Here is a 16,083-nt window from a genome sequence, read left to right on the forward strand (position 1 = left end):
GATAGCTGGGCCAAAGAAGTACAAAAAACCTATGCCAGGCTTCTGATGCAGCGGTGTAAAAAAGCCTATGCATCAGAATAAGGGCCCTTAATGACCACCATACAAAGGTGTGTGCATGCTCATTGAGGGGTTAAATTCACTGGTAAATAAAAAATAAACCAGCCTATATTTACCTCTTTTGCTCCCTCCACCACTGATGATCTCGGCTTGCTGCCAGGTAGCATGGTCATATGCCATAAAAGGCTAGGTTCACAATAGTGGATTTTCCACAGCTGATAACCTGCTGCCAATCCATATCAAAGTCTATACATGGAGTTGAGTCTGGTAAAAGGAGTATTGACCCAGGGCTTGCTGTAATGAGCGTTCCGAATGGAGAAGCGCATATGATTCTTATGAGTGGTTTACAGACCACTCCCAGCATGCAACCATGCTTACCATACCAAGGGAAAATAGAGAGCCAGACATACTAATTATTTGTTTTACTAGGGTGGCAAAAGGAAACCCAAATACCACTGCCTGTAAGTGCATGACTGGATAAGTTGGGGGATTCTCTCTGGAAGAAGAGACCATCAAGAATAAGTGGTTCCAGACCATTTTTGGCCTAGACACTGTAATGTGGGTTCGTCCAAGTCAAATACCCTGGATTTATTTGATGACTTAAGACTGCGCCCCAAGCTGCTAAGCCCTGCAACTGCCTGCTGCACCATGTACCAAGAATAGAGACTGTCTTGTTACTGTTTGACGCCAATCCATAGCTGGGGCTACTTTGCAAACTGTATGTAGAGACTGTTCCATTGTGATTAATAACCACCAAATGCAGTGTGCAACCATCAAGTTTGAGCCCTCTGTCAGAGATTATAACTGTATGCTGGTTGCCCCAACCTGAGTAAACTGCTGTTCAACTTAAACTTTGCAGAGTTCATGTGAGTCACTGTCTCATCCTCGAGTAGGGTACCGTGTAATGGTCGTAGGACACAACCATAATTTCAATCAGCCGGTTAGGCAGCATAGCAATGCACTATAAAACCTCTACTGTGTTAGGACCTCTTTACATGGAACAATTATGGCTCAGATTCTCACTGGATCACGGGAATCTGTATGATATTTGTTTAGTGTAAAGGCTGTCAGTAGCTAAAAAGAAGAACGATAGTTCGTTCACTTATTATTTGTTTTTCAGTTGAGGCAGGCATAAACTGAATAATAATCAGCCCACTTCCATCTATGAACGACTGCCTGTTTACTGTGAATGAAGATGGGTGGCCGGAGCGATCTCTTGCCCACTCTACTTCTATTCACTGAGCGATGATTGTTCCTGTGTGAAGGTACAGGACCAATTTTTGCTAGGATGAGTTGGGCGCTTCTCAGCCCAACGATCATCCCGTATAACAGGACCCTTAGTAATGCCCATCGATCAAGGAAATTTACATTGTCTACTATTTATACACAATCACAAACATTGCCCTGGGTAAATGCACCTTCACTCAGGGCCCACTGTAAACGCCATAGAAAGGCAAAAGTATCAGTTACACACCTTACGCTCAGTGCAGGGGCATATGTCCTGGACCTCCAGTGCAATGCCCTAAATCCCTGACTGTGCGTCAACATAGTTGATAGCACTTATAGAGCAGGGAGTGGGAAGCTCTGTACTCTACCATTCACTGTCCCTGGTACACAAAATGAAAAGACCATACTCACCTAGTGCCCGGTCAGCACGGCATCTCCTTTCCTTCATGTAGTGACATAATTGTGCCGCCTTCACCGGGATGGTAGAGCAGGGAGCTTCCAACTACCAGCTCTACCAGTGTTACTAAGTATATTGGACAATATATGGCAGCATGCAAATGGGACATTGTTATATATGGAGTCTCTAAGGGCTGGAGGCTCTTTGGTGGGGCATTTTTACTTTATAAGGTCAGTTTCAGACAAGCATATTACTTGCGCACTTTTGCATTTGTAATAAAGACGTTTTAGGGGTAAGATTGGTATTTGTATAGCACGTTTTGTTCAATAACAGTATATATTACTGTATGTGGTAATGCTTGCTTCTGGTACAACAGCAACAATGATATATGGTAAGTAGACATAGATTTCCATTTGAAGAGCATATATAGGCTCTCCTCCCGATATTGCCCAGGTAGTGTTTTGACCTCCTCAGATTCTGAAGCCTAGCCTTTCTTTTGTAAGATCTATATTGAATTGTACACTATTTAGGCAATAGCATTTTAGTGAGTCAAATATATTCAAAAGTCCGTGTTTGTGCAGAAATAGTGACTAAATGCAACTGTATGAAGTTGTATTTAGTAATTTTTTTTTACAACGAATTGTAAAAAAAAATCGTATACCTCCAGGGTCTTTATCTGGATTGTCTGGATCAGGTTTACCATCCTTATTTTTCTTTTGATTTTTTCTTGAAAGTTTTTTGGTTGTTTTGCTTCCCTTTACACTTGATGAAGAAGATGATGAGGAAAACGAGGAGGAAGACACATTTTCTTCAGATTCTGTAAGCGATATTCATCAGCAAACTATCAATCCCGAACATTATTCAATGTAGCCACAAATGTGTTACATAAGATAACAAAAACAAAAAAAAGGTAAATCACATTCCCTTATTAAAATATCAAATTTTTTGCTAATTAAAATCAGATAGTGAAACATACAAAATAGGAAATGTCACCCAAAAAGTCTTAGAAAAACGTGACACATTCCCTCTAAGAAATGAGTTTCACTATTTCCTGCTCAGTTCCCTATCCCCTTTTCTAGGAGAAATAATGTTATAAATGGTTATTATTAATGATAACCTATAGTCTCTATTTTTTCATATATTACTTGTTACCTTGAGTTTAAGGCCTCTTTCACACGGGCTACAAAATCTTGCTACAAAACGCTTGTATGTGAAGCCCATGGTTTCTAGTAGGTTCTTTCAGGCTACAAAACATCTCTCATGTGAAAAAACCCATTGGATACCATGGGCTTCACATACAAGTGTTTTGTAGCGATGATTTGTAGCCCGTGTGAGAGACCTAGAAAGTTGCACCAAGTTTCAGGCTACAGTCTTCCCTACTGATATGAACTTTTCAACCTGCTATTAGTTTAAACTAGGCTCATGTGGGTATGTCCCTCCTAGTAATAGATTCTTGATGCAAATTCTGTGAGTCCAGAATGCTGCTGCCTTCACTAGCGCTCATGTGCTAACACAGCTTCATTTCTGCACCACTTTCCTCTTCTATCACTTCACCTACGTTTTCTCTCTTGTTGCAACACAGGCACTGATACTATCTGTGTGCTTGATCTCTCTTCATAGCCTTTAAAGGGATTCTGTCATAAGGTTCATGCTGCCTGAACCACAGATAGCATAGACCCAAAACATGTATGTGTAATTCTTCCATATATGTTTTATTCTAAAAAGCTGCAGTGTTTCAGAATAAACACACTTTGAAATTTAATTTAGTCCCAATGCACATGGGTGTATTTGCATTGCGGAATCCAGAGCGGCCGTCGGCCTCCGGATTCTGCAGCAAATACTGCCTATAGCATGCTATAGTAAATCACTTTTTCCTGCACATGACAGAAATCAATTGTGATTCTCCACTTGTGCAGGGAAAATCACAGCATGCTGTATTTCGGTGCAGATTCCATGCAGATGGCTTCCATCTAAGTCAATGAAAACCGTCCGATCCGTGGCCCAACTGCAGCTGGCACTGTGGACAGGCTGCAGAATCCGCATCATCCACAATACAGAGGAAGAACACTGCGGACAGGTAAGCAGGCATCACCATCCGGGCACCGGGTTGGATTCTGCTGCGGGATCTGAGCGGCCATGTGCATTTGACCTAACAATTGAACTTTGAGTCTTGGGGCTGAAATATGTCAGTATCTCCCTACCCAGATCATGCAGACTCACAGTTCCTCTTCCCTTTTGTGTTCAGAAAGAGAACTGTGATTTTGCATGCTGGGGGCGAAGAGATGCTGGCTTGGCCCACCCCCATGACTCGAATCAGCTCTGAGTCAAACGTCAAAGTATATTCATTCTGAAATGCCACAGCATTTTAAAATAAAACGTACACGAGTAATGAACATACCTGTCCCAGGGTTATGCTGCCTGTGGTTCAGACAATATGAACCTGGTGACAGAATCACTTTAATTAACTTTGTTCAAGATGTGTCGTCTATATATTGACTATTTTTGAAGCAGCAGAATTGGAATGCAATTGTGGCCTATAATACAGGCTGAAAGTGAGAATCAATATAAGAGAAGTAATACTGTATTTACGAAATTATTTAAAAGGGGTTGGCCAATGGCTACATTAAAAAAAGTATTGATGGCTGAAAAAAACAAACAGTCTATATGCCCCTCTTTCGCACCTCCTGCTATGAGCACAGAGCTACACCCCAAGGCTGGGAGGAGTGTGGACATGACATGTTCTGGGCAGGAAGAGGTTAGGTGGGTCTGGGAAGGTGGTGAAGTAGTAGCATAGGATGCGATAGGTCGGTTTATTTTAGTGAGTGGAATTATATATGGGGTTTTATATAGGGGGTTAGGTTAGGTTGCCATCTTGTGTGGCAAAAAAAGCTGTCTTGCCCTGTGCAGTCTTCCCTTTAGTTTTGTTTTTTGCATTAGATGTCACTTGTGGTGGCATTCGGGGAGAGGGTACACAAGTAGAGTACTTTTTTATAAGCATTTTCCTGAGGAAGTGAAATTACTTAGGTTGGCAATGTAACCGTTGGCGGGTCCTTGACAACAACAGTGGTGGCTGTATTATATTAATAATATTTTAAGTGGTGGTAAGATTGTCGGCTTCTCTAAGGGGTGGACACTGGAAAGCTAGTTTATAATAATTAATTATTTGTTGAGTTTTATCCAGGTTTGGTGCCACTATAGTTTAAGAGATTCGAAGCTCGTGGCTTGTGGCTACCTAGTTTTATTATTTGAAGGCAGTTTCTTGGGTGTCAAGGACTCTACCACAGAAAAGATGTTAATGGAATTGTATGGTTTGTGAGTTTTTCTCTCTTAACGCTTTTAAGAATTTATAATAAACCTGCGACCATTCAACATCCAATAAAGAAGATTGTCTTTATTTATGTAGCTGATGGTCAGGGATGACCTATTTTCTGCTTTGGACAAGTCATATTCCAATCTTCCAGTCTCCACTCACTTCTAAGTAACACAGTCAATGTTCCTTTAAGTAGATGACCACTAGTCACTCAGCACTGGTAGCACTTAGGCTAGTAGTTAACCACTACGGATGGAACTACCTAAAAGTGAGGGGAGACCTTTATCAGAAGTCAGTATTTTTTTTATGTAGCCATTGGCCACTGGACCATCCCCTATAAAGAGAAGATTATAATTATGCATAAACTGGTAAATATAAATATGTATACTGCAAGACTCCAAAAATGGACAATCTCTAAAGACATTATATGAGATGTGGTAATTGTGTGTTTTAAAGTAGTACTTCATCAGATGGAGGCTCTTCGGGTAATCTATAAGGTAAAATGAAGTTCAGGGGTGCCAATCCTTTTTTTAAAAGGGTCTTTAGTAGAGATGAGCGAGTATCCTCGCTAAGGCAAACTACTCGAGCGAGTAGTGCCTTATGCGAGTACTTGCCCGCTCATCTCAAAAGATTCGGGTGCCGGCGGGGAGGAACGGGGGGGGGGGGGGGGGAGATCTGGAGATCTCTCTCTCATTCTTTCCCCCCCGCTACCCCACTGCTCACTCCCACAACTCACCGCTCTCCCCCGCCAGCACCCGAATCTTTTGAGACGAGCGGTCAGGTACTCACATAAGGCACCACTCACTCATCTCTAGTCTTTAGTATACAAAAATTGCAAAACAAAAAAACTGTATAATTTTGGTACTACTGAAATTGTGCTGATGCAGAGAATGCTATCACATTATTTATTCTGCATGTTGAATACTATAAAAATGGAGTAAAAAAAATAATAGCAGACATGGCAGAATTTCTTTTTTTCCAATCTCCCCCTCTAAAAAATATTAATAAAAGCTATACAATACATTATATGTACTCCACAATTTTGCCAATAAAAACACAATGTGTCCCACAGAAAACAAGCCCTCATATGGCTATGCTGGTGGAAAAATTAAAAACTTATGGCTCTAGGAATGCGCCAACAGGGCTCTACATGCTATTCTCAGAAACACTGGAGAAATGGTGTTCAGCGCCCTAGAATTTAAGTTCAGGGGGACTACAGCACCTATTTTTAACCCTTTATGGGCACTATATAGGTGTGTTTATTTAACGCAGCACTCCCCTATTATAGTATTAAACTTTGAATGTTAACAGTGGTTTACTGAATAAAGTCCCATTCTAATTCAAAGTCTTGTAATACTTCAATTTTCAAATATAATTTTCATCAGTTATTGTCTAACAGCGAACCTCCAATTACATCCTACTCCCGTTGGGAGACTGAGCAAGCTGGAAGTCTCTTTGTCCTATGGGTGACATGTATTGTACATGGCAGCCTGCAACCAGTTTTCTCATTGTTTTCTTTAATTCTTCATTTAGAAATACAGAAACTTAATATCAAGTAACTGTTGTGAATACACTACCTTCAATTTCTTCTTCTGACTCAACAGTTTGCTTCTTCTTTTTAGGATATTTAGGTTGCTTTTTTGATAGTCGTTTTTTATTTTTTGGTGGACGCCTGTTATTGGGATCTACAGTAAAATTCACCAAAGACAATTATTTTTAAATGGATAGCCTAAATATAAATTAGACATAAAACCAAGATTGTATGGGTTACAGATATTATTCCATCATTGCATCCTTTGTGCACATTTTTTCCCCGACAAGAACAGCCACTACTTTACTCATACACAAGTAGTCGATTTACAGTTTGTAAAATGATATGGGTAAACAATATTAATAATATAAAACGACAATGGAGAAAATCATTAATTTACTGTATTAAATAGTGCATGCAATGCAAACCACAGGAGATGAAGAAGGCGCCCTGTATTACAGACAGCTTCTCCTTCTAACTGCATGCCGGTTCCCCACCGATTCCGATGTACTGTCAATGTCTCAGTGGACCGGATTGTGACATTATGTCTCATTATGTAGAGTATGTCACAACCTGATACACTGAGACACTGACAGTGCATCAGGTCCAGTAGTAACAGACGCGCTATGAGGAGGACAAGCTGTCTGCAATTCAGAATGGCTTCTATAGGAGTGCGCATGTACGGGGCTCTGCAAAGAGTAAAATAAAAAAATATATATTATTTTGATTTACGAATAGCGCTAACCCTTGCCTACTTACCTTACCCTTTTGCAATTGACTTTTTTCTCTAAAAAAAATACTATAACTATATATGGTTTTTAGTTCATTTCAACAAGAACTTTGATATTTGGGCACAGAGATTCAAGTCAGACATGACATGACTCAAATCTATGTTCTTTGGGGCTCATACTGTTGTGCACCCAAACAAGCCCATTTAACAAAATACCTTCGTCTTCGTCGTCATAGTCTACAAAAATCCTCCTTTTCTTCTTTCTTGGATATTTAGATGTTGATGAATACTTTACATTCTTTTTGTTCTTTTTGGGGGGAATTTTTTTATCACGTCGAGATGGTGCGTTTCCCTCATAGGGATCTAGATTAAAGTGAATATACGCTCTTATTTTTAGGATCAACATGACTGAATTTAAACACCCAACCATGCTGAAACCAGATGTGATCAGATTGTTACTTATTTGGCAAGAAATGTCAATAAATAAAGATATCAATGAATAAGAATTCAACTGAATAATTCTAAGGCAGTATTATATTCCTTATGGCCAGCAAACACAAAACATGAGATAACTTTTTAGGTTAGTTCTCAAAGTTTAGACTTCAAATTAAGCAACAGATGTCAACTTAAAGACTTGTTGGGTATCCATGAGAAATACTGCAAACCAAGAGGTGCGATCACTTTATCAATACTCTGATCACTTGCTGTATTCCAAATTATGACAGTAATATCCTTTAAGAAGACATGCTTCTAGGTTCTGGGGATATTACAATGGTGCCCATATATGCAACCATTGAATATCATCACAGAAAAAAATACCTTCATCCTCATCATCTTCTAGATGCATTTGTTTTCTGTATCTCTTCTTTGCTGGCCTCCTAGGGCTTCTTTTTCTAGTTTGTTTTGGTGAGGACAATGATGATGTTGGACTGGTCTGTGAAGGGTCTATAAGTATAAATTGTTCAACCCATGTTCACATTATATTTAATTGTTGCATTTTTTAGACACATGTATTGAATTGCAACTTAACATATACCCAAAATTAATAAAAGTCTAAGCATACTGTGATTCCCAACGATGTTTAAAATTAATAAAAGCCTAAGCATACTGTGATTCCCAACGATGTTTAAAAGTGCACCATTAAACAATACAATATACGCTGGTGTATAAGTACAGTATATGCAGCATTCTTTAAGACTTTGCATAGGAAAGGGATGCAGCTACTGTACATCAGATATGCCTGGAGTGCTTCACTTTCACTTTTTGGCATTGAAAAATGTAGGAAAATTTCTGTTAGTTGAAAGCCATCCGTTCAACGTCATGCCCCTTTTTTCCCCTACATATAGAAAATTACCAGAAAATCTTGTGCTGATGTTGCAGTTTTGAAAAGTCTAGCATAGAGCATAAATGTCGGAATACAGAGCCGATGCTGTATCCACCAGTGACTATGGATCACTAGATCTTGTCATCTTTGTATCAAAATTTTCTTTTTACAGCAATTTCAAGCAGACAAGCCCATTCCCCCAGTTCCTCTATAAACACAAAGTGTTTCATTCCTGGTTGTCTTAGTGACTCGGAGTCATATATAGCATAATGTATAGTAAGGACAGTCCATCTTTTAGTCCATCATGTTGACTTTCACATGTTGATGATATTATAATGGTTCACATTTGTAACCACCATTAAATATCATCACTCAAGAGTACCTTGTTCCTCATCTTCTGAGCTTAAATAAGTTGTCTTCTTTCTCGGTCTTCTAGGGCTCCGTTTAGTTGTTTTTTTAGACGGTTGAACAACTTTTGGAGTTCCCTCTGAAGGGTCTATAAAGTAAATGTAAAGGCAGTAACCTAGCTTCATGATTCATTATGTTAGGTAGATGTATCAAATGCACTGATACAGTATTATGCTTTTGATTGCATAGTAGAGTTGAATTGATGTATGCTCAAACTGTATGGCCATAAATGTGGTTTGAGCCTTAAAGAGGTATTCCAAGATTTTTAAAATCACACATAGGGCAAATAAATGCATAGAAGAAAGAAAAAAGCAGTACTTGCTTCTTAAATTTCCCACCGCTCCAGTCCCAAAAGCTGCTGCAGCAGTCACATGCCATTCATCGTTAGCGTGACTGCTGCAGCCAATCATTGGCCTCAGTTGTTATGAGATTCATACACATAGTACTGCGGACATTAATTGAGCTAAAAGAATATCACATGGCTACTGCAGGAGCTTTTGGGACTAGTAGGGAGTGACTGGCCTTTTAAGAGGTGAGTATTGTTTTTTTTGTTTTTTTTAGGCCACTTTCAGTCTTGTTTCACATTTCCAAACGTCTAACAGCATGTCCGGTGCTCCAAACCTCTTTTCATGACTTAAGTACATTTGCAAATAAGGGAGATGGAATAAATCCTCCACAGTGCCACCTATTGAAAGGCAGCATTCCTTCAAGCCAAAGTCAGACTTTTTATACAAGCCTTGTTACAATGAACGGAAATTAAAAGCAAAGCCAGACTCCATGTACAGACAGCTGTTTCAGGGTTTTTGCCCTTCATCAGTGTACAGTAGGAGTCTGGCTTTGCTAGTGAGAGGCCTGGGACGGGGGTCAGAAACAGAATGCTGCCTTTCAATAGGTGGCACTGTGGAGGATTTATTCCATCTCCCTTATTTGCATATTACCCAGAGGAGTGTGCATGGCCATTTGAGTCTCCTCACTCACTATATATAGTTCCTCTCCCTAAGGAGAAAAGATAGCGTTTCTGACCTTAAGTACATTTTTCATTCCTTCTTCGCTAACAGTGCAGAAACTATTAATACCACATCATTGTGCAAGTTTACACCACCCAATAAAGTAGGGATGAGAATAACTTAGAATGGGACTCCTTTATACAATCTGTGCAACTGATAGACCAAGTCCTCTTTTACAACACGAACAGAAAGTGTACTTTATGGTAGAGAAAGTGACCGTGGCAATGTATCCAAGCAAATTATACAGTAAGTTCTCAAATATTCTCCAACCATCTTTATCCTTTCCTCATTGCAATGATCCCTTAGACCACTGGTGTCAAGCTTATTTTCACCGAGGGCCACATTAACCAATTGTAATTGTAAGAATGTATAGTAATAGTGACGCCAGTACTAATAGAGTCCCCCATAGTGGCCACAGTAGTAATTGATCCCATATTGGCCCCAGTAGAAATAGTGACCCACATAGTGGCTCCTGTAGCAATAGGGTTCCTCATAGTGGCCCCAGTAGAAATAGTATCCCCTACATTGGCCCCCATAGCAGTCCCAGTAGTAATAGCAAGTCTCCTAGTGGCCTCTGGCCAGCCAGCATCAATATAGGCATTACACTCACCCAGCCTGCAGCTCTGGTTTGGCAGCAGCAGCCGCTGCTGAGTCTGTAAACTCTAACCTTTCCCCTTGGCATTCATGCACTGCTGCTGTGGGACTGGAGCTGCAGGTTGGGTGAGTAGAATGCCGGTTAGGTTGCTGCACAACCAGTGGCCCACATAATGATGTGGCGGGCCAGATCTAGCCTGCGGGTCTTGTTTTTTATATGTGTGCTTAAGATGGAATTGTAATAAACGTTATATAGACATGTCTATCTTATGGAAGCAAAGTATTGACATGCACCTTAGGCCATAGATCTAAATTTTACATATCGGCTAGTATAGAAGCCTAATTCCATGTTACTGGCTTTATTTTACAGATGTTTTACACACATCTTACCAGAATAATCTTCCTAAAATAAAGCCATTACAAGTTACCTCTTTTACCTAGGGGCACTTTTTTATTTTTCTCTGGCTCTGCTTCATCTTTCTGAACGCGATCTGCATTGACATGAACAAAGTAAAGGATATGAGCCATAATAAACGCAGTGGAAGTACTGTAAAGTAGGTATATATTCAATGCATTTAGAAAGTCTTCAGACCCTTTCACATTTTTGCATTGTTTTGTTACAGCCTTGTGCAAATAAAAGAAAAGTAAAGTTTTTCCCCCTCATTCTGCGCTCAATACCTCATAATGAGAAAGTGAAGACAGAATGTTAGAAATCTTTGTACATTTTTTAAAATGAAAATTAACATTATGCATAGACACATGTATTCACACCCTGTACTCAGTATTTAGTTGAAGCCCTTTGGCAGCAATTACAACCTCCAGTCTTCTTGGATATGATGCCACAAGGTTTGCACACCTGGATATGGGGATTTTCTGCCATTCTCCTCTACAGATCCTCTCAAGCTCGGTCAGGGTGGATGGGGGCCATCTGTGGACAGCCATTTTCAGTTCTCTCTAGAGATGCTTGATTGGGTTCAAGTCAGGGCTCTGGCTGGGCCACTCAAGGATATTCATAAAGTTGTCCATAAGACACTCCTGTTTTTTCTTGGCTGTGTGCTAAGGGTTAATGTCATGTTTGAAGGTGAACCTTCTGCCCATTTGGAGGTCCCTTGCATTCTGGATCTAGTTTTAATTAAGAATATCTCTATACTTTGCTCAATTTTCAAAATTCGATTGACCCTGACCCGTCTCCCTGTCCTGGCTGCTGAAAAACAACCCCACAGCATGATGCTGCTAACACCATGCTTCACTATAGGGGTGGTATTGGTGATGAGCAGTGCCTGGTTTCCCTTTAAACATAAGGTTTAGAATCAAGGCCAAAAAGTTTAATTTTGGTTTAATCAGACCAAAGAATCTTGTTTTTCATAGTCTGAGAGTCTTCTGGTTGCTTTTTGTCATGTATCTTTTATGTATCTTTTATTGAGTAGAGGCTTCTTTCTGGAAACTCTGACATAAAGCCCAGATTGGTGGAGTACTACACTGATGGTTGACCTTTTGGAAGTTTCTTCCATCTGCACACAAGACCTTTGGAGCTCAGCCAGTGACCATTGGGGTCTTGGTCGCCTCTCTTACCAAGATCTTTCTCCCTTGATTACTTAATTTGGTGGGTCAGCCAGCTCTAAGAAGAGGCCTAGTTGTTCCAAACTTTATGGGGCATCGAGTGCAGAATGATGAGGGGAAAAACTTGAAATGTTTTTTTTTTAATTTGCACAAGCCCACAACACAACAAAATGTAAAAAAGGTAAAAGGGGCTGAAGACTTTCCAAATGCCGTGTATACTGAGTATGCAGTGATCATCTCTCCAACCATGAAAGTCCATCCAACCCCAAAATTATATTTTTACTACAATAATAATCGTGTTATGCAGAAAAATTAGAGTTCTTCTCTTTAACCACTGTGGAAAACAAATTAAGAAGACATCTCAAACTATCAAATTATATAAATGTTTCAAAACTTTCCCTTATTACATTTTGGGTCACAGAAAGATTAAAACCATCTGACATTTAGTCATAGGCACTCCTAACAGTTTAAAGAGGAGAGAAAGACATGTAACACTTAGGAAAACATTAAGGTTAATTTGTAATTTAATTTTCTCATATTTATTATGGGTGTTTCCCTAAATTATGGACACCCCCTTATCAGGAGAACGGTCCAAATGACTACTACCATGTCTATGTAGAAACTGTATATTTATATAACTATCAGCAGATTCAATGTAGCATTACGATATTTACACATTACATGAGAGGCCTGATTTATAGCTCTTTTCCTTGTCCCTTGAGTACTCCTAAGCTGCATCCAAGTCACCAGATTGCGTATACAAAATGTTCCACAGCAGTGGTTGAGTGCAATTAATTGAGATGAGTAAATATTATTAACACCAATTTTCTGCCAAATCGGTCTTTTTATTCCTAGGGATAAGCACCACTACTGTATCATAAGAGGCGACGCAGAACTCATAGAAACAATTTGTTTTCTTCATAAGTGCTTATCCAACTTTATACTAAACTTTGCACAGTTCCTCATTTAGCAAAAGCATTGAACCTGTTCAACAATTTTTATATGAATTACATATACTTGATGTTTTGTCAAAAACTCTCATTTTCAACTATTTATACTCCTATCCAAGAAAATAGTTATTAAAGGCACAATTCAAAATGGATACACTTGTATCTCTGCATATCTGTTGGAAGAAGGGGTGTAACTATAGGGGATGCAGTTGCACCTGGGCCCAGGAGCCTTAGGGGGCCCATAAGGCCTCTCTTCTCCATATAGGGAGCCCAGTACTATGAATAAAGCATTATAGTTCGGGCCCTGTTACAGATTTTGCATTGGTGCCCAGGAGCTTCAAGTTATGCCTCTGGTTGGAAGGCATGCTCAACACTCATTATCTGTAAACCTAGATAGGAAAATAGTTTGTGTCCACATTTGTGGCATAATCATCACACTTATGTTTTCTAACCTTTGAATAAAATGTAATATCAGGCATATATAACTAGTATAGGCATATAATTAGCACTTCTTTAATTTCAGGAACAAAGTTATGAAAAAGATCTACACCCAAAATCTATTCCTTTTTACTTTACAATCATTCAACTACTATGTGTTTTGAACATTGTCCGGGATCTTATAGAAAAAGGGGAATAAGTCAGCTCACCTGGATACGCCTCAATAGTCAGTATACAGAGAGATCCCAGAGATGCTCAGATCATATCGGAAAGCTTTATGAAGACCTCCAGTGCTATGGTCTATCCAATACAAGAAATTCTTTATTGGGATGTAGTTAAAAGCATACAAGCATGGTTTCTAGCCGGGCATGTGTTTCAGACTACTCCATCATCTTGCCCATGATGAGGTCATGATTAAAGATTAATCCAAAATGCATTCCCTGCTTGTGCCCCATAGACACTCTTGTATGATTTAATTGGATGGGCCATAGCGCTGGAGGTCTTTATGAATCTTGTCCGGGATCTTCTTCTGGCCTGAAGAAGATTGGAGACCAGGATAGAAATGTGCTGTATGTATAACAAAAGGCATCAATCCATATGTATATACACCTTTAGAAGATCTAGGTGGCAAGAGGCCATTTGTATTTTTCTACAAAAGTATCTCCGAGCTCATAGAAGCTCAAATCAATGCAGCATGTGATTACATAGAGTGAAGTTCATAGTGTTGTGTCTATTTTTCACAAAACCACTACATGATATAGTAGAATGGTAATATTTAACTGCAGTCCACTTACATAGTAAAACAATACTGTCTTATGGTCCTTTTACATGGGCTAATTAGCAGGGCTGAGTGTTCCTCAGAATGCTCATCCAGCTGACAATAGGGCCATGTAAAGGGCCCAACGATCAGCCAATGAACAAGCAAACGCTCTGTCATTGGCTGATCAGCTCATTTATGTGAGCATAAAACTGCTCTTTGATTGGTTGTCCATATCACCGTGTGAACAGTGAGATGTTCTGCCAGCCTATAGGGATGAACGATTGCATTAGCAAATTCTTGGTCCAAAAAAGGAAATAAACACTAATTGACATGCGTGTAAGCCCTAGTTACATCAGGCCAAGAATTTGGCCTGTGTAAAAAAGAGAACATTAGAGTTTCCCTCTCTTTTGTTTTGGTCTTTTTTGTTTTTCATTCTTTTTATTTCTAGATTTCCTTAAACACAACTGTTTGTACCACCTGAAGCTACAATAATTATTACTTATGAGTCCAGCACATTTGACCCCCTCTTCTTTGTTTTTGTGCATGAACTGCTAGTTTCATGTCCTGCTATTGCATAATGATTTGGCTTATGTCAGGACTTTCACCATTTAGATTTGCTTTACACCAGATCTAATGGAACACGTGTTGTTCAAAGAATTACATGAAGCAATCAGTGCTTTGTGAGGAGTGACATCCTGGGCAAAAGCCACAGAATTCTACTTTGTATTGAGGCTGGATTCACACGAGGCAGATTCCCGGTGGAAATCTCGTGGCTTGGCCGCAGCGAAAAACTGCGAGATTTCTGTCGGGAGAAGCGCTGCTTCAAAACCTGCGGCACTTAGCCACGGGTTTTGTAGTGGCCTGGCTGCTTGCTCTTCTACTGTGGCCGGTGCTCTCATAGGGGAGAGTGCGGCTGCAGCGGAAGAAGTATCTACAATTGTATTTCATTGTCATCAGAGCCATATGTTTGCCTCTACCTTCTGGTGGTATGTCTTCTGGTACTTTGTCTTCTGGCTTCTTAGTGGGTTCTGGAGGTAAAAAAGACTATAGGTAAGTGAATCACAATTACGTGAAAGAGAGTTTCCATGTCACAAATTATATATTTATTATTCAAAAAGCCAAGGAAGTTGGAAGATGTAATGGCTGCCCTATTTGTTGTCAGCAAGGTTACTGCATTCAGAAATCATATATGCTTTATTTACCAACTTGGTAGAGGAAGTCAACTTAAAGGTAGTTGTGATAACATACAGTAGGCCTTTATTAGGCAAAGGAGTATACATATTCTGCCTTTATATATAGTAGACTTGTTTCATACAGTTCTTGTAATTTTTGTGTTGATGGGCTCATCAAACACAGAAACTGACTAGAAACTGAATATATAAACCCAAGCAAATCTTAGGTGGTCAAAATTGAGATCACATGATCAACTGAGGTAAACGAGGCCAGGAGTTTTAGATAGAGAGAAATACCATATATACTCGAGTGTAAGCCTAGTTTTTCAGCACATTTTTTATGCTGAAAAAGACCCCCTTAGCTTATACTCGAGAGAGGTAAAAAATACAAAAAAACAAAACGCAATACTCACCTTCCAGCTGGCGTCTGTGTCCCCGGCGCGATGGTCTCCCCTGCGGTGCGGCAAGCTGCTTGAGAATTCTCCCCGCTGTCATCTCCCTGCTCAGCTTACAGTTCCTGCGCCATCAGCGCAGTTTAAGTAAGCACTGTGATTGGATCGAGTGCCAGCCAAACACAGCCGGCACTTGATCATTCACAGCCATTCAGTGAATGACATC

The 16,083-nt window shown here is 39.8% G+C and overlaps 1 protein-coding gene across 3 annotated transcripts in view; it reads right to left on the bottom strand.

The window, feature by feature from the left end:
- The window catches only part of PRG4 (proteoglycan 4), a 96,540-nt gene that overhangs the window by 59,899 nt on the left and 20,558 nt on the right, over positions 1-16,083 (bottom strand). For all 3 annotated transcript variants that reach the window (XM_066594704.1, XM_066594703.1, XM_066594702.1), the window contains exons 4-6: positions 15,271-15,321; positions 6,569-6,676; positions 2,343-2,498 (exon numbers count right to left, since the gene is read on the bottom strand). In XM_066594704.1, coding sequence (XP_066450801.1) covers positions 2,343-2,498; positions 6,569-6,676; positions 15,271-15,321 — 315 coding nt within the window. The remainder of the gene's footprint in view (positions 1-2,342; positions 2,499-6,568; positions 6,677-15,270; positions 15,322-16,083) is intronic.

Source organism: Eleutherodactylus coqui, chromosome 3 (assembly GCF_035609145.1).
Source record: "Eleutherodactylus coqui strain aEleCoq1 chromosome 3, aEleCoq1.hap1, whole genome shotgun sequence".
Classification (NCBI taxonomy): Eukaryota; Metazoa; Chordata; class Amphibia; order Anura; family Eleutherodactylidae; genus Eleutherodactylus; species Eleutherodactylus coqui.